The sequence below is a fragment of the Vidua chalybeata genome, chromosome 9 (genome assembly GCF_026979565.1).
Source record: "Vidua chalybeata isolate OUT-0048 chromosome 9, bVidCha1 merged haplotype, whole genome shotgun sequence".
NCBI classification, from domain to species: domain Eukaryota; kingdom Metazoa; phylum Chordata; class Aves; order Passeriformes; family Viduidae; genus Vidua; species Vidua chalybeata.
Window position 1 is genome coordinate 15,212,278 of NC_071538.1, and position 18,572 is coordinate 15,230,849.

The following is an 18,572-nucleotide window of genomic DNA, read 5'->3' on the forward strand; positions in this document are numbered from 1 at the left end:
TTGTATGAAACCCAATTATTCAAATTTATTAACATCAAGAATTATGCAATGATGCTGTAGATTTTTTTTATTAACAAATAGAAAACAGACTGTATACAACAGTGACCCCTACAGCACTATGCATCCACAAGGTAAAAATGAATGTGTCCTCCAACATTACCAACCCTAGATTGCTGATTTCAACGTAGCTTGGATTCTTAACATTCGGAATACATGTGATAATACAATTAGATACCCTTCCACCACCTTTATTCATAACTCAATGCACTTAAAAGAGGGCTGCTCACTCCCCATCTTTAGTGCAAGCGTGATATAATAAGGAGTATTAATATATAGTACCATTAAATTAAGTCCAGTAGTCTTGCCACATTGGTTCATTAGAACATCCTGAAGTAGCGGAAAGTACAATATTCTAGTGACTCTTTAACATTTGCAGGATAGCAGAAATTATAGATACACCCAACCTCTGAAGCCATGTGTACTCCCCTCCCCTTCCCTTCCCTGCAGTACCCTGCTTCCAAAGCGAGATGGTCCAGCTCTGCTGTGGATCAGCTGGGCTTGTGCTCCTTGCCTTTGTCAGTGCTCTGACGCGCTCCACTGGTGAGAGGTGACAGGATGGTGCTTGCACGCACAGAACCGTGGGATTTAACACAAAGGGCCGTGTCTTGCTCTTTCCACCCCTTCCCTGAGGAACTGTGGGACCCCCTCACTACTCCTGCCCCCTTTCCAGCAAGACACACAAAAAGAGGTTCCAATGCCTGGAGCCCGGGATTTCGGGTCTCTCACAAACAAGGCGACGACAACTCACGTCATATCAGGATCTGCCAATACACACGGTCACTGGATTGGTTGAACACGTATTGTAATAGGACTGAACAGTTTCCAGCTGACAAAGGGACGCTTCTCTGGCGACCCCATATGCCCTCCCAAACACAAACCGACTAAGGAAATAATGGGGGGGGAGAAGACTAAAAAAATAATTGGTAGCTTAGGTCCAGTTCCATGAAATTTCATATTCTACAGAGGATTAAAAAGCCTATGGGGAATGGAGATGGGCAGGAACCACAAGCCAGCTGCTGCGAATTACCAAGGAAGCTGCACTAAAATGGGCAGAACCAGCAGTGACTGGGCTGAAATAAACACAGGGCAGTAAAAAATGTAAAAGCAAAAGGAAATTAAAAAAAACAAAACCCAACTCCCAAAGGTTTGGCGGGTCCAGTTCTGCTTGGGCAAAACATTAAGACTTGCAAAAAATAAAAAATAAAGAGAGAGAAGATTATAAAAACCACTAGTAACTATTTTACATGTTTAAAAAAAAGATCCCATTCCACCCACCTAAAGCCTTGCTGTGAAATGCAGTCGGCATGAGAGAGGGTGAGAGATGCACATGAGCAGAAATTCAGCCAGAGACTGGAAATGCTTTTGGAGTCGGATTCCCTCATTTGGCGCTGGGGCTAAGTTCCTAAATGCCGTGGTCAAAACTGGTTGGTGTGGAGGTCTGCTGCCTGGGCAGTACCTCCACCTGTACAGAAGGACTGAGGAATGGGCGGCTCTGGCTCAGAGGGACCCGTCTCCACTCCTAGACATCCCCACCGCGACTGGAGGAAAGCACTGTTACGTTGCATAGTGGTCGAAGCTGCCAAGGTACTCCAGTGCGGCTCTGTAGCACAGCTGGTACTGGTCCTGCAAGGCACCAACGAGGGAAACATGAGCAGTGGGGATACAAGGACAGTCGGCTGTAGGGTCCAACATCCACAGATACCAGGCCCCTCCCTTCTCCCACAGGTCTCCACTGCCATGCACAGGAGGGGAGCTCACCTCTGTCTGCACCATGGCCGGCCGCTGTGTCCGCAAGGTCTTCACCATCTGGAACATGTCCACCACGCCCTCGTAGCGCATCCTCTCCAGCACAATGCTGAGTGTGATGAACACGCCGGTGCGCCCGACCCCAGCACTGCACAGGGAGTAAGAGGGGCCACTGTGAGTCCTGCCAGCCCCAGAAAGGCTCTGCAGAGCTCCTAGGAGTGGTGCAAGCCGCTCCTGCACAGGGACCTGCTCACTGGGGCGAGGCTGCAGTCCTTACCTGCAGTGCACTGTGATGGGCCCATCCTGCCCGAACTGCTCCTTGGTCTTGTGCACCTGCCCAATGAAGTCAATGAAACCCTCTCCTGTCTTTGGCACTCCCTGCTCAGGCCAGTCTGTGAACTGGAACTGGCGGATGGTCCGTGACTGGCCGTCCTGCAGGGAGAGGGGTGTTAGATGTGAACCATCGGTGAGGGCCTGATCTCACTCCCCTCAGTGCTGGTGCTCTGACCTGCTCTCAGACCCCCTGAACCAGGCCAGGTGAGAAGGTGCACAGGCCACAGATGAGCCCAGGCAGATCATTTGCTGCATGTTTGAGACTTGTCTCTGTTCTCCCATGTTCACCCCAGGGTAGCTCAGCATAGCTGAGCAAGGCTTTGGACTCCTACAGGGTCCATTGGGTCAGTGTTTGGGGCCCAGCTCCACCCTAGAATCATGTTTACTGTCACACAAGGGTCCTGTGCCCAGTCAGATGCTGCACACACGCACTCCAGGTGCAGGGGGACCTGTGTTAAATGCTTGCTCAAGTGAGCAGCACAGGCAAGGCAGGGTCTGGTGCTGACAGGGATCCCTGAGCTGTTCATGGGGCTGACACAGCTGGCAGGGCAGGAACCTGTGCAGAGAGGAGCAGTAGGTGGTGGGCAGCAGCCCTTTCTGCTTGCAGAGCAAGGCAGCATTTGATTTCCCGTTTCTCCAGGAGCTGTTGCATACTCCCTTGACTGGCCTGGGTAGGGCAGAGGCACGAGAGGCAGAGGAGCTGGGGAGCCAGCAGATGCACTCACCCTGGCATCCGTCACCTTGAACTCCCGGAGGATGTACTGTGGCATGTTGTACTCTGCCATGGGGTCCACCACAAAGTACTGGTACCGGGCAGAGCGCTCTGCAGGCCAGTACTGATGGCACTTCTCCTGTGGATGAGGAGCAGGGTAAGACATCAGCACTGACAAGCTGCTGCTCCCCCCTCCCCCCTCCTGCTCCCTGTGTGCCTATGTGGTTGTGGGGCCACAGGGTCAGCCACCACACAGTGGGGGGCTCACCCAGAGCGAGTGGTGCCAAACAGACTGGGGTGAGCCAAGAGCGTGTGCCCACAGAGAGCAGCCCCACAGCCCCCTTCTCCCCACAGCAGGACTCGTACCCGGCCCATCTCACGCAGCTTTGTCAACATCACCACAATGGTGGAGTCGTGCTCCCAGAGCATCCGCCAGAAATCCTCCGTGGTCTCGGCCAGTGGTCCCTGCGTGGCAATGTAGGCCTTCTGCTGCCTGTGACAAACATAATGGTGCTCAGAGCAGCTCCTCAGAGATGGGCAGCAGCTGCTTCTGGGGGCTGGTGGGCTGGAGGCAGGGCCCCATGGTACCAGGGAGCAAGTCTGACAATCCAGCTGTAGGATGAGCCATGGGCTCTGGGAGAGAGGTGAGCTGGTCCAGCACTTGTCTTCTAAGTACTCACCACAGACACAGTGAGCACAACATGGAGGATCCAGAAAAGCTCTTAGTCCTTGCTGGGGTCATGGCATCCCCAGCCCAGCCTCTTGCTGCTTCTCGTCTCTAGTGCTGCTGTTCCACTGAGAGCCCTCTTGGCACCCAGGCCCCCACTAGCAGGCTGCCAGCACCCACCTGGGCTGGAAGGAGAAACTGTGCTTGGGGATGATCCCAGCAGCACCCCTGTGTTCCTGCACTTTTACTCTCTGCAGTACCCACTGTCCTTCCCATTGCATGGGAAAACACAGAGCAGCTGAACCAGGTCACCTGGATTACACACTCCAGACAATAACGAGGGCACTGTGGAAACCATGAATACAGTTTTGTCTGCTTTTCTAAAGCTTCAGAATTTGTTCTTGGCTCCACTGCCAACCAGAGCACCTCTCCTAATTGTCTGTGCAACCTGCCCCAGAGTAGCCCCCACCCTGAAGAAAGCCCCCTTGGTGCTTTGGACTCAGCTCTGGCATGCTGGTACAGTGGCTCTCTGAGCTCCCAGCCTGGCACAGCAGAGCCCGGGCTGGCTCCACCACTGCGGGGCGCTGGAGCCCAGGGGACCAGGGCTGGCTTCTTCCATCCTGCCTTCCTCCCTCCGTTCTGCCTTCACCCCTCTACTGGTGCTATTTTTAATGGTGCTAAATTAATGAACGTGCTGCAGGGCAGCTGTAACATGCGGGATGCAGACAGGGGCTGCTTCAAGGTGGATTTATAACACATCATAAAAAACAGGGAATGGGGATGCAGAACGAAGTGAAAAAGCTAATAAAGATGCAGCATCAGTGATATCTGCAGGACCTTGGGCCAACTGATTTCTTTAGGTAACAAGAAGAATGCTGGTTCAAAGGAAGGGATGGGAAGAGATAACACAACTTGGGGATAGGGTAAGTAGCACATGAAATGGTACCACCTGCTGTGATGGCAGCCCTCTCTGTCCCTCCATAGCATCACCAAGAGGCAAAGCCAGTGTTGCTCTCCATCAGCTCTGGAGCCAGGACAGTGGCTGCAGTCCATCTGTCAGACTCAGGCTGCAGCCAGGCAGCTGCCTTAATGACTGGTGGTGGATGGCTCTGTGCCACACAAGCGCAGAGTGGAGGTTCCCTCTGCTCTGTGACAGCTCTTCTCCAGCCCCTTCATTCCTCCCCATTACTCTGTCCCACCCTGAAGGAGCCTGGCTTCCTTCAGTTTTCCTGTATTGGGATGCTCTCCTTTTGCTCCTTGTCTACTCTTGCCTCCACACAGCCCTTCTCCCTGGGAACTCTTGCTGGGCTCAGCTGCTGGAGCACAAGGCACAGAGCTGCTGGCCTGGCTGCACCCACATTTGTTCCCTTTGGCAGTGCCTTTTGCATCTGGGAGGTTACCAGCCCAAAAGAGGCAGGTGGGCAAAGCCAAGCTGGAAGGGACATGTGCCACATCTATCACTGCATCCCCCACTCCAGCACTGATAATGGTGCACATGAGGGATGACCTTACAGAGATGGTGCACAGACAGATGACAGGAACGGGCCTTTTATGTGCATCATTGTGATTTGGTTTGGATTATTGTCTAGGGGTTGGTTGGGAAGGGGATGTGGCCACTAGGCTAGTCTTCTCTCCTGGCATTTTGCATCTGAGAATGAGATGTCAACAGACAGAGAGAGAAAACTTAAGCATTACTGCCCCACTAGATCTTAATTTGTGCTTTCTAAACTGTGTTCTGGAGAGAGTAACCTGGTGATGGGCTTCCCAGTGTCCAGCACCAGCCCTGCCTGAGGATCCAGACTCCTCCCAAAATCAGGACAAGGAACAAGCCTTGAGCTGCCCCCTGGATCAGCCACTCCGTGGAAGCACACTCCTAACTCTAGTTGCTACAGCAGGGAGGCAGGTTTGAGTTAGGTACTGTAGATATAAAACACAAGCCAAGGGATGCCTACCAGAATATCCCATAAAACCTCCCCAGGAGCCAACACAGCCTGCCACTCCAGCCATGTGGGCATCTGTCTACAGCAACACAAGCCAGCCTGGCAGCGCTCACTCACAGGCAGTCTTCACATATTGTAACTACACACGCTGCAGTGTCTGAGAAGATGGAAGGAAATAGATAAAATGCAGCAAAGTGGTCCCCAGCCCACCTCAGGCAGTCAGGACCAGTCCTTGGGAAAGAAAAGGCAGCTCTGCCTGGGTTTCCAAGCAGGCAGGACAAGCTGGCAGAGTCACCCAAGGTAATCCTCACCTGTAGCCATCTATGAAGCTGGCATTGATGTAGTCAGAGCCCTCAACACCCCGGATGGGCTGCAGGCAGACTCTTGTCAGCTCATACGGCATGATGTTCACGAGGCGGTTCTTGAATTTGTTGCACGGGAGGTTGGCACTGATGAAACGTGAGGTATGTGCTTTAGAATTGGCCAGCATCTGAAAGAGGAGGAGACACATCAGATCCCTGCTGGGAATGCAGCAGTCTGGGGCAGAATCAGGATCCTGGCACCAGTCATGTAGTGGAGTGGAGGCCCACAGCAGCTCTCTGACACACACAGAAGCTTTGTACCTCTCTGAGCCAGGGACGTATGCTTGGTGGCAGCAGGGAAGCAAAGCTTTTCCTCTTCCAACAATGTCTTGCTATTTACTTCTCACCCCAAAAGAACCCAAGAAAACGTGAGAATTGTGACAGTTTTAGGTAAAGAAGATCTATTTTGGGTTACTGTGAGACATTTTATGCTCTCTTTGAGTCCTGTAAACTGGAGTAATGGTAAATGTGTTACTTAGATTCAAACAGAAATCACTCTTCCTCCCCCCAGCTTTTTTTTTTATTTTATTTTCCTTCCCCAAAAGACTGCCTCCAGCATCTCCAGAGCCATCCTTCTCTCTATAGTGGCAGCTTGACCTCAGCAGAGGATCTCTGCAGGGGGACAGGGTTGCTCTCTGGGGAGCAGTGCAGCCATGGGAGGCCCTCCCATATCCTGCTCCCCAGGGCTTCCCATGCAGTGGACACTGCCAGGCCACAGAGAGGGGCAATTTCATTACTGTTCTCAAGAGACCTTTGGAGAAATGGAAGAAAAGTAAAATTTTGTCTTTCCTACAACAGAATTGCTTGAGCTGAGCACAATTCTGTGGCTCTCCTGAGGAGTTTCTCAGTGCGACCATGAGACACTCAGGCAGCATGTTTTACTGTCCCAGCCCCAGGATACCACAAGCTCTGATAACCACACAACAGAGCTTCTCAACTATTCCCAGTTTACATGGAAAGTCAATATTTTGCCTCTCCTGCTCCTCTGTCACTTGGTGGGAATCCCCAGGGTGAAGGTGTACTGCTGCAGTTCATTTCACAGCCTGCATGGTCAGCTGCCTCCCTGCATGAGCTATATTCCCCTGCAAGAGTTCACTGGACTAATGCACCTCATCTGAGAATATGGGCACTTAACAGAGCTCACTTCAGCTCCAAGGCTGTCACAAATATCTGCAGTTGGCATATACAGATACAGGCAGAAAAATGTGGGCTTGGCTTCTTAAAAATGGTGTGCCTTAAAACACTGTCTTCACCAATGCTAGGCAGTGAGGCTTGGTATTGAGGTGGTTAAAAGATTACAGAGCTTAGCATTGAAGAAATGAGACCAGAAATGTCTCACATATTTAAATTGGAGCTGTTTCCAGACAAGTTGTTCACAGTAACATCAATTATCACTAACATGATATGCATCTGATTTCAGATGCAGCTCCTGCCGCACAGTGAACCTACAGCAGAAAGTGCTGCTGGGAACTGCACATCCATCTGCCTTTTATATCATCCCCAGAAGCTGTCAATCCAGGGGGGACCAAGGCCGGCACAAGCTTTACAATTCAAATGTATTTTAAATCACTGCCTACCTGCTTTAGAAACACACAAAAGAATAACCATCTGTAATGATCCATAGCCCACTTCTCCCAAGCCCTGGACGAGCGGCCCGTGGAGTTCTGTGGGCAGAGACAGGGCACTAGAGAAGTGGGGTGCTGGGGCTCTGCCACCAACCTTGAATTCCAGCTCCATTTCAGTAACGCTCTCGCCTGGTGGCACCTGGGTCAGCTTCTGGATGTGGGCGAAGAGGTTGCGTGCGGGCACCTCGGTATTGCCGCACGTGGCGGCCTCCAGCAAGGCCTCATGGATGAAGATGTACTGGTCCTCCGTCTGCACCATGTAGTTGCGCTGGGAGCGCATGCATGTCACGTGGCCGTAGATGTCCACGGTCTTCTCGTGCTTCATCCGCTCCAGCATGGCGTCGATGACAATGAAGCAGCCGGTTCGGCCCACGCCAGCACTGCAGGAGCAAAGCACGCGGTCTGAGATGACACAGTCTCCTACAGATTTCACACGAGCTCTAACAGTACTTAAGAGATTACCCAGACTTAGGGCACACAAAAGGGGAGTAAAAGCTGCTCTCTGTGAGCAAAGCTTCAAACAGGAAGTGACAGGAGGAGCGAGGGAGAGAACCACTGGAGAATGTGAGAGGCTCCTCAGCTTTTCTGCTGCCCCCTTTTCACTGCTGGAGTGGAAAGGACATGGTGTCACCCTGCTGATCGCTGAGGTGGCTGGCAGCCCCTCCACAAGTGAAGGAGAAATGTGCTTAACAGGCAGGAGAGTGACAGCACATGTGTGTATGAAGTCAGAAGACATGAAGAGCAGGCTGAGCCCTAACATCAGTGAAGTCCGTAATTTCCAGCCTGCTTGTCCCCTAACCTGGGTCACTGTTTCCTCACCCATAAAACAAGCACGGCCAGCCTGAGAGGGGAAGCAGAAAGCTGAGGTTATGCACGACTGTGCTGAGCCCTTCACTCAAGCACCAAATGCCTCTCCACAACTGTTGGACGGGCAGTAGCAAACCTCAAGCTACTCACTGCGAGAGCACCCTGAAAACAACAGATACACTGTTGTGACATATAAACACAGACAGAGATAGGGAGCTAGGCATTCCCTCATTTATGGTGCAAGTCATATCCTTAACAGGGCTTTAATACAGCTTGTTTGTGTGTTAATTATACCCCACTACCATCTGAAACAGCATGAAAGAAGAGCATTAAACACTACTGGTAAGGCGTATGCTGAAACAGCAATGATGGAGTGGTTTGTTCAGTAACAGTCCCCTCTTGGCTGCTACAAATAAATCTTGGCTGGGTAAGATGCTGAGCCTTAGTAGACTAATGTTTTGTCTTAAGAGCTGTCTTTCTACCCCATGAAAGACTGTGGCTGTAAATACTGCATATGAATGTTTGTAGAGGTCACTGCGTGCATTTCTGTCAGTGGTGTGCATCTGAAGGTACCACCCACTTACACTAGGCACAGCTAATTTAATTTTTAAATAGCACTTGCAGTTCTGCAGGAAAATGTGTTTTCTGAGGCTCTCCATATAGCAGTGCTATTTAATGTGATACACCAGTAGCAACAGAAATGCCACCACTGCATTACCACTGCTGGGCCTGTTCTGCTGCCAGCCCAAGCATGCAGTGCAGGTTATGTGACCATGAAACCTTTCCCACAAGAAGGGGAGACTCCACTTTCAGACAGGTTAAAGCTCCTGCAGCCAGAAGGCAAACACACAGTCCTACCTGCAATGCACAACCATGGGCCCAGCATCTGTTGGGTTACAGGCCTTGACCCGTCGCAGGAAAGCGAGGATTGGGGTGGGGTATTCTGGGACCCCGTGATCGGGCCAAGCCATGAACTGGAACTGTCTCAGCTCTGTCTTCTCATTGGAGCCATTCTGTCAAAGACAAAGAGGAGTTGTACTGCATGAGAACATCTCATCCCAGTGCAGGAACCCACTGACAGGGCAACAACCGCCACAGGCACACAAAGCTCTGGGTGATGAAGCATGTACTGGGCTTTCACCAGTGAAAATCTGGAGGAAAAACACAGGTTTACTGCAAAGCTCCTATACATACAGATGCTCTGTAGAAAGGTAGTTTTACAGACAACAGAGCATCTCTGCAGTAGTGGAGCAGACCACAGGGAAGGTGAAAGACTCTTCTGCACAGCACAGGTTCATCCTCTATACTCACTGCATGTTCAGGGAAAATGGGCACTGGGCATGGAAGGGCTACAGCAACCAGTTCCCTCCCTGCTCCTCTGCATTGTGATGTCCCTGGGCAGGGTGATCTGCAGGTCAGCAGACCATGCAGGCTGTGACTGCAAACTGCCCTGCTCTTCTCTGGGCTTGGCTGAGTGATCTATGCAGCAAGCAGTAGGACTGGCTGAGTGATGGCTGGGGCCTTCCTGAGGCATGAGTGTGTCCCCCCTGAGCACTGGGCTCCTGGCCCAGACTCAGTCACACATAGAAGCACTTGCTGCAAAGCCTGTCTGCACTGACACGCTGCTGCTGGCACTGCCCCCAGGGATTTCCAAATCCTAATGAGGAATGCAGCAAGCAGGAGAGAAGGGTTTATGCTCATGTCAGAAACAGCCCCTCCATTTGCACGATTAGTGACAGGAGTGATAAAAATTCACTGCTTCCCATGTTGTTCCTCTAATGGGAGGACAGCTGCTACCTGTACACTCACCAGAGGCAAGAACAGCCCTGCTCTGGGGCTCATTGCAGAAAGCACACAGAAGAGCATCAAGTATCCTGGCCAAAGTCCAGTGGTAGCCAGATGCACAACGTGCAGCTGATCTCCTGCTGCCACCCATCTGTGAGACATGGCTCACGTGTGGACTGGCCACATGCCTGGCCAAGCCAGGTACAGCCAGTGGCCTCTGCCTGTGGGCCATGGAGCACCCTGCAGCACTGGGAAGCATCTCTGCAATACGTGAAGCAGCAACAGCCAGCCAGTCCCATACCTTGTACAGCGCAAAGGTGCGGACGGTGTAGGTCGCCAGCTCGACTGTATCCAGCAGGACCACCTGGATCATCCCATAGGTTTCTGTACCCCGGCTTGGCCAGTACTGGTCACACTTTACCTGCAGGGAGGTGAGGAAAATGGGTCAGTGATTGGCTGCTGCTGGAGCATCTGGGATGAGAACAGGGCTCTGCCCTTCGAAGAGTAAAGACAGAAATGAGTCACTGTGCCGGGGGCGCTCTAAAATCCAGATTTCCTTCCCCCAGAGTGTCCCAATCCCCAGCAAAAAGGCAGCACCCGCTGGACCCCTTTCCGTAAGACTCAGAATCACAAGAACATTCTGAGCTAAAGGGACCCACAAGGATTATCAAGTCCAACTCTCAAGTGAATGGCCCATATGGGAATTGAACCAATTTTGGTGTTATTAGCACCATGCCCTGACCAACTGAGCTGATCTCAGTGAGTGGCTACTCATTGAAAGAGGGATTTTCCTTTTCCCCTGGAGCCAACAGTGGAAGTGGTGAAGGGGGCTAGGCCACCAGACAGAACAGCAAGAGCAACACCAGGTACCAAGACAGTGAGCAGCAATTCCTAACAGTGATTTGTGCCTGCTGTAGTTCTACTCTGCCTCCTGTTTGGTGAGATTGGGAATCTTTGGGGCTTTGCCTGAACCACCCCCTGCCTGAGCTCTACCTGGATGAAGAGAAAGTGGGCAGTTGTGGGATGATGGGAGAAGAGCTAGTGCAGCAGGGAAGAGGAAATGGTGGTTTTTGTGGGCACGGCTCTACTCAAAGAGCAGCTGAGGTGAATGAGATGCAGTCTGTATCCTCACCAGCTCCCAGCTATGCCAGTCTGGCATCCTTGACCCACAGCTGTGGCAGGACAGAGCTGAGTCCAGCACAGTACACAGCAACAGGCATTACCTTTCCCATAACACCTGCAGTCTCCAGGGTGCCCCTGCCAGCATTGCCTTGGGCAGCAAACCACCCTCGAGACAGGTGGGACACAGCCCATGCCACGGCTCCAGCCTGGATGCTGTGTCCACCCTCTCTGCACTGCTGTAGGTTTGAGTGCATTGAGCATCACCAAGCAACACCAACCTGCCCCTGTGGCAGGTGGCACATCCCTGAAAATCTGCATCTCCCAGGTGTTTCAAAATGGCTCTGCAAGGACCAGATGGCAGCTTAGACACATGCACATCTTGTTCTCCCTCTGCAAGAAGACACAGACTGTGGCCAAACTATCCCTTCAGCCCCCTCCTGCAGGCAGCGCTGTCCCATCATGAAAACACTGCTCCCTTGAAACCTCCTGCCTTGCATCATCCTTATCACCCCCTTCCAACTCTGCAGCCAGAGTGCTTTGAGCTACTGGTCGCAGCTTTTGCTGCATCCCATTTGGCAGACAGCCAAACACATCCCCAGGGGCCCATCCCTCTGCCCTCTTCACCTCCCTGCACATCCCTCCCTGCTCACATGCTGCTGCTCTCCTCCTCCTCTTCACAGCTCAATGTGTGGCAAACTACTCCTCCTTTTTTTTTTTTCCTGTGAAGCCCCAAGCTCCCTATTTAATTGGCACCCTGAGCATCCCTGTTTCATCTGGTACCTGGCTCCCCCACCCTACAGAGCCACAGTGCCTGGCTGACAGGAGGAAGACTTCATTCCCACCCATGTGCACCACACCGAAAATGGTTTCCCACCCTAGGAGAGAGGAGTGAATGGAAGATCATCTGTGCTTGTCAAGGAATAGTAAACTTAATTATTAGCAGAATGTGTTTACAGGGGAATGTGTGGGAAGAAAAACAATAAGCTTAATTAGGAATCAATGAAGTTCTGCCTTTTAATTGAAACCACTTGCAGCAAGGTGGGGCTTGTGAGAGCTAAGAGCTCTCATCCTACACTCTGGCTCTGGAGTGCAGCAATCTGGAGTCAGAGGGATGCACCTCTCCCTGCTTTTTGGGTTCTGCTCACAGTAAGGCCTGCCCTGACAGAAGTGCCTGGAGTAAGGCTGCCTAATGAGGTACTGCAGGTGCCTGTGCAAGCAGAACAGCTCTGCTGCCTCCTGCCCAGGGTCTCCTGCTGTTTGGGCTGCTGTGCTGCCTTGGATCTGTGGCAACATGGCAGGCCCTGCAATAATCTCAGGATTCTTCCTCCTCACTTGGCACAGAGCATTTGATGCTGACTGGCTGCAGCACCAGCAACTTGGAGGTCACAAACATTATTTCACAGCTAAACTGATCCCATCCTCATGAGTGGATGGCAGCTGCAGGCAGTTTCCACGAGGTCTGAGTTTGTCTTGCCTGGCTTGGGGATGATGTGACCCTCTCTAAGGGACAGGAGAGCAGCATAGCATCCTGCAAATGCTGGGGACAGCTGTTTGCTGTGGTTTGCAGGGGCTGTTTCAGGGGAACAGCACAGCCTGTCCCTGTGCCTGTGCCTACACCTCAGGGACAGCAGTCCCCTCCTGCCACCCACATGCTGCAGGGCTGTGTACTCGAGCACAAAACAAACTTCAGAGGAGTTCCCTGTGTGGGATAATAGCAATGCCTGGGCTGGTAATTGAAAATTATTTATTCATGACCAGATAAGAGTCAGTCACATTTTCTGCCAAATTTACCCATAATGTTTATGCCCCATTTTCAAGCTCTGTAAATTTTATGCTGAAGCCGATGCACTGTGGCACTAAAGCAGATAAGAGATGTTTTCTTCTGGCAGTGCTTGTTTCTCATTAACTTAAGGAGCACAGTAATGTCCTGAACAGCCATTTATTGCAGCTTTGCTGAGTGGCTCCTGTTCCTCCCCTTTGATGCCCTGAGCCCAAGAGCAGCCGGGCACCTCTCTTCAGCTTGAGAGCTGTGCTCTGCCCCTGGCCCTGCTCACAGACTCCAGATGGCACTGCTGTCAGCAGAAGGGCTGGAGTGTCATGTGGCTGCCAGGCTTCTCTTCCCCAGGGCCCTTGAGCACCAGCCTCTTAACATCCCCTCCTGGGGATATGAAATGCCAGGGGACATCACACTCCAGAGATGGCTGCTTGGTGCTCTGGGCTGGAACAGAACAAGCCAAGGCACTGCTGTAGGAGACTCGGCTCTGCCAGGCTCTAGAGGATAGCCCAGGGTAGGAGAAATCCTGCTTTAATACCTCTCTCCTGGCAACACAGCCCGGCAGGGACACACCACGCTCGCAGCTTCAGGAAAGCTAATCTACAATGTGTGTTTCTGAACTGCCACCAAATGATTCTGAAACTGATTGTAAAGCTTTGAAGGCAGCTAAATTGCACAATCCAGCCATTTCTATCCTTTATGTGCTTCTCACTTTGTGAAAACATGAAAAAGGGAGGATGATTTAGACCATCAAGCCAGCTAAAATTGCAGACCATAAAAGCTGATGTTCTTTAAAGATTTTTTTTCCCCTCTGCAGCTCAGGAATCCTTTAAAGCAGTGTCACCCCCACAGGGCTGCCAAGCTGCTCCTGGTCCCGGTTGGCTTATCACAGCAGTGCCAAGGGTGACCTGGGGAGCTCGCCTGGAAAGACAGCAGAGCCTGCTCTGCACTGGGCAGCTCGCCATGAGGCCTTGCTACCCACCCCAGGCTCTGCAGCTGGACAGACAGTCCCGTGCCTGTGCCAAAGCGCCTAGGCCAGGGGACTTTCAAGCAAGGTCACCCTTGGGTAATGCCGTGATGCCATGTGACTGCCTGGAGCAGTGTTGTCCCACAGCAGTGTGAGCATCAGCAGGCAACAATGCTGCAGAGACCCAAGGGGTTACCTCAGATGAAGTCTGAAGTCTCTGGAGCAGAATGAACTGCAAAACAGTGACTCATACTGAAAGTTTGGAGCAATGGGCAATGATTGGGATTAGGATCTTCACTGGTCCCAAAAAGCTCTTCACTGCTCCCAAGAGAGCTCTACCCCTCACCAAAAGGGCATGAGGAAAAGCAGAGCAGGAAGGTGGCTAAAAGCAATCTTGCCTTGAAAAATGCTGAAAAAGACAAGAACAACACCCAGAACAAATAATCTCTTGGAAGTCCACATTGCAGTTCCCAGGGCCCTGCTGTGAGGGAATGCCCTGAGACACCTTCAGGGTACAGCAAACACATCCAGGGAAGTCTTTGCTGTGGATCACTGGTTCAACTCAGGAGTGACCAGGTTTCTCCACTGCCTCTCCTGGCAACCTGCCTCTCCCATAGTGCCAGAAAAAACTGCCCACTTCTCATTAGTGCTGAGGATGTGCCAAAGAGGCAGCAGGACATAGGCAGGCAGTGCCAGGGAGCAAATGCAGGGGTCTGGATCTGGTCAAGTCAGCCTGGAGCCCCTGGGCAGTCTGCCCAATCAGGCAGGCTTCCTGAGATTCTCTGAAGGCTCTGGTCACCTCCTGCCCATAACAAGGATTCAATGTCACTAAAAGCCTGACCACACACACTGTGTTTGGGACAGAAACCAATACTGCAGGATGATACAATGGGGTGTGCTGGAGAGATAACATACAGCTCAGCAGCACAGACATTTCAGGCAAAGACAAGTCCCTCTGGGGTCGGAGGAAACCTGTTATCTTCAAGAAACATGCACCTTGGAGTGCCTTGCCATAACTAAGAAGCCCAGAAGTTAAGTGAGTCAAGATTCCAGGCATGGATTTATTTGGCAACCCAGAAGGGCTTTTCCTTGTTCTTCAAATATATGTTCCATCATTGAAATGTGAAGGCACAAAAAAGTCCCCATATAACCCTTAGCTGTACAGTGCAGTTGATCAGAAGCTTCTGATCTTGCTTAGCCTGTGTGCCAAGCCCTGAGCCACAGGGCAGGTCAGAATCATTTCCCTGCCTGTTTGGGCTGTGTGGGTGAAGTGGCCATTGGACAGAACAGGCAGGGCCCTGCAGCAGGAAGCAAAGTGCAAAGCAGGGGCTGGATCTCTAGAGACAGCTCATCTCCAAGGAATGCTCTTTTTTTCCCTGCAGGCTGTAGGGCATTTGAAGATGCCAGGAAATGCATCAACAATGCCTGTCTTTTGCACATTAGGGAAAGCAGATCTGTTTTGCCATTGATGACTGGGGGTTCCAGCCACCTCCTCCCAGCCAGGGTGGGCTGGGACAGCCCTGTGAGCATTTTGGTGCTAAAGCTTTGAAAAGGAGGGAGAGCAATCAGGCAAAAGTTTTAACTAAACCCAAACTTGACCATTTCTTCTGCTCAAGAATGAGCTTATTGGGCTAAAAATAATCAGTGCTTCACAGCTTGAGTGCACAAGCCCCTTCTGCTGTTGGCATGGCAACACTAAAATATTCTGCTAGTACAAATGCTCACCACTAAAATTTTACTTTTAGGAACAAACTGAATCATGAGAGGCAGAAGCTGCCTCATCCTTGGGCAGGCTTTGCCCAAAGGGTGCACCTGGGCACAGGAGCACTTGGCCACAGCTTACAAACTCCTGCTTCAGGGGCTGAGTAAAAACTTCTGTCACGAAAACTGTATCATCTGCAGTGAAGGCTCCCACTCCTTCTCCAGCTCATGCCTTCCCATGGTCTGCAGGCAGCTTTGTGTTTATTACATCAGAATATCTAATCCTGGCAGTGTAAGCTGATAATTTATACATGCTGTCATTGGACAAGGCACAAATTAGTCTTGTTATTGCAATGAGACCCTTGTCAGCCATTTCCCTGCATTGCCAAAAATGCCAGGGCCCTGTCAGGCTGCTGGATGCTGCCGGTCCCACCCAACTATTGCAGCTTCTCAGCTTCTGGGGTGGTCTGCACTCTCCATCTCAGAGCTTTCCTCTCCCCCTTTGATGTGAGTGATGTGGGCAGGAAAGGATGGGTGCACATGCAGACATGCAGGCAAAATAGAGCTAAACGAGCAGGCCAGCAAGAGAAGGTTTTGCCACCCTTTTGCCCCACAGGGATATGCTTACAAGGCATTTGTTGCTGGGCTGCATGAAGCAGTGAGCCACATCACTGGAACTGCCCCTCCCTGGGTGCCCTTATGCCTTATGCTGTGAAGTGCTCCCATTCCTCCCTTCTTCCTCCCAGCAGCTCCAGAAAAGAGAGAAAGCACACACTGTACCCTGGACTTCTCCTCCAGCCTGGTCATCATGACTATAGTAGCTGTTCTCTGTTCCCACACCATCCTCCAGAAGTCGCTGAGGGTTTCTGGCAGCGGTCCCTGCGTGGCGATGTAGGCGTTCTGCTTCCGATACCCATCAATGTAATTGGCATTGATGTAATCACTGCCTGGGACCCCTGCGGAGGAGGAAGAGGGCAAGAGTTACTGGGGTAAGCCCACAACCCTGTACCTACTGCTCTGCTGGGCCCCGCAGGCAGGAGAAGAGGCTGGCATTTTCACAAGGCTCTTGACAAGTCTCCTTTATGGGGTGATGTCAGGATCTCTCCCAGGGATCCTGCAAAGGACAGGGATGGTGCCTGAAAAAAGAAGAACCCTTTGTAACTCCCACATTAATGCAACAAGCAGGCAACACCAAAGCAGAGAGACAGCTGCCACACGCACACAAAGGAAAATTCACAGGCAGGAATATTAAGGAGCTCATTCGGCCCCAAGCAACTGACTGAAATAATTGTCTTAAATTCACCAGCAATTTGTTATTGTCCTACAGCACCTTTTAAAAATGAGGCTCCTTTATTAGCTTGTCTCTGTTACCAAGGGATGTCAGGCAGGGATGTCCTCCTATCCTTCCTGCAGGGACAACTATTCTCAAGGAGCCAGAGATCTTCCTCCGTTGAAACCCTTCAGTGTGAGACCCCCCCCCTGCTGCCTGCTGGCAGAGGCTGCTCCAGCCCTCACAAGGCCTCCACCACTTTAAGGAAAGGAATTTTTCGTAAAGGCCTTTAAAATGCAAACACATAGTTACTAAAATAAATTCGGCAAACAGAGGCCTGAGGCTGCTTCCAAACCCTGCTCAGCACGGGCTGCTCAGACTGCAGGGATAGAAAGCAGCAGGAATCTTATTGTCTCCCCAGGAGAGAGCATCTGCATTTCATTAGAGAAAGGAAATGAAGCTGGGGGTCACCCCTCGTCCTTTTGTCCTGGGGAAAATTCTACAGCTCTATTCTCCAGGTCTCAGCAGTCTCTAGCAGACACAAAGTGCTGGCAGCACTGGGGGAGTGGCAGCAGCTGGAGTGCAGCGCTTGGCTCCCTTGGCATGGGCGGCACGGACCTGGCAGGGTGCTTCGGGAACAGTTCCCAGGAAGGCACAGACACTACTTACAGAAACTGAGTCAGGCTGGAAAACAGGGATTCCCCCGTGTGCTCACCCCACAGCTGTCTGCAAGGGTTTGCCCATGAGCAGACATGCCAGGCCTTCACATAGCTGCTGCTGCTTAGCAGGGCTTGCTGTGAGGGACTGTTTGCCCCCCCCTCCTCCTCTTGAAGAGGATGAGTAGTGCATAACCATTAGAAAAGGCTTTTCCATCTCCCAAAAAAGGATGCTAGTGACTGTAGGGCCACCCATGTGCAAAGCCAGGCCCCAGTTCCTTCCCCAAGCAGGGTACATTGAATTAGCTGTATCTTCCTCATCCTCCATCAGTGGGCTCAGATCTGGGTGAGCAGAGCTGGGTGCTGGTTTATAAAACAAGGGGAGTGGGTGTGCTTGGGCTCCAGCTCCTCTGTGTGCAAGAGGACTAGAAACATGTATTAGCCCAAACTCCAGGGATGTGGGGCTGGCTCTCGGAGTCATGGGGGTCAATGCTATGAACACCAGGGCCTGATGCTCCCATGGAGGACAGGGATGTATGGAGTCTCATGTCCCAGGTGAAGGAGCAACCCTTATCCTGTGCTGCTCTGGGCACAGAGTTAGGACCATATATTGACAAGTCTCAGAGAAAGATACTGGCCCTACAACTGTGTTGGGACAGAGGGTGACAACTGCACTAATAGTGCCATGTTTCACCATGTACCGAGGAAGGCAGCTGAAGTCACACAGAGAGAACAGTGGGAGAGGAGGCTGCTAGGACAGACATGTTCGCTGACGGCAGTACTAAGAAGCAACCACACATTTGATCATGCTGATGCTTGGTGTTTGTCCCTGCTCAGCTTAGAACACAGAAAAAGATGGTCTCCTTGCTACAGTCAACTTCAGCTGCTTGATGGGGTGCCCACTCCAGTTACTCTTACCATCGATGGAAGTCAGGATGACACGTGAGTGGTCATAGGCTATCACATTTGCATAGCGGTTTTTCGGTTTATTCACTTCCAGGTTGGAGTTCTCCCAGGTGAACTGCTGCCCAGGATCAATGGACTG

At 51.6% G+C, this 18,572-nt stretch overlaps 1 protein-coding gene across 6 annotated transcripts in view; it reads right to left on the minus strand.

Moving 5' to 3' along the window:
- The window catches only part of PTPRF (protein tyrosine phosphatase receptor type F), a 376,315-nt gene continuing 357,743 nt past the window's right edge, over positions 1–18,572 (minus strand). For all 6 annotated transcript variants that reach the window (XM_053950041.1, XM_053950040.1, XM_053950039.1 and 3 more), the window contains 11 exons: positions 18,446–18,569; positions 16,382–16,557; positions 10,339–10,458; positions 9,111–9,265; positions 7,540–7,825; positions 5,770–5,948; positions 3,218–3,344; positions 2,865–2,990; positions 2,084–2,238; positions 1,819–1,954; positions 1–1,683 (listed from right to left, as the gene is read on the minus strand). In XM_053950041.1, the coding sequence (XP_053806016.1) occupies positions 1,615–1,683; positions 1,819–1,954; positions 2,084–2,238; positions 2,865–2,990; positions 3,218–3,344; positions 5,770–5,948; positions 7,540–7,825; positions 9,111–9,265; positions 10,339–10,458; positions 16,382–16,557; positions 18,446–18,569 (1,653 nt within the window). In that variant the 3' untranslated portion in view covers positions 1–1,614. The remainder of the gene's footprint in view (positions 1,684–1,818; positions 1,955–2,083; positions 2,239–2,864; positions 2,991–3,217; positions 3,345–5,769; positions 5,949–7,539; positions 7,826–9,110; positions 9,266–10,338; positions 10,459–16,381; positions 16,558–18,445; positions 18,570–18,572) is intronic.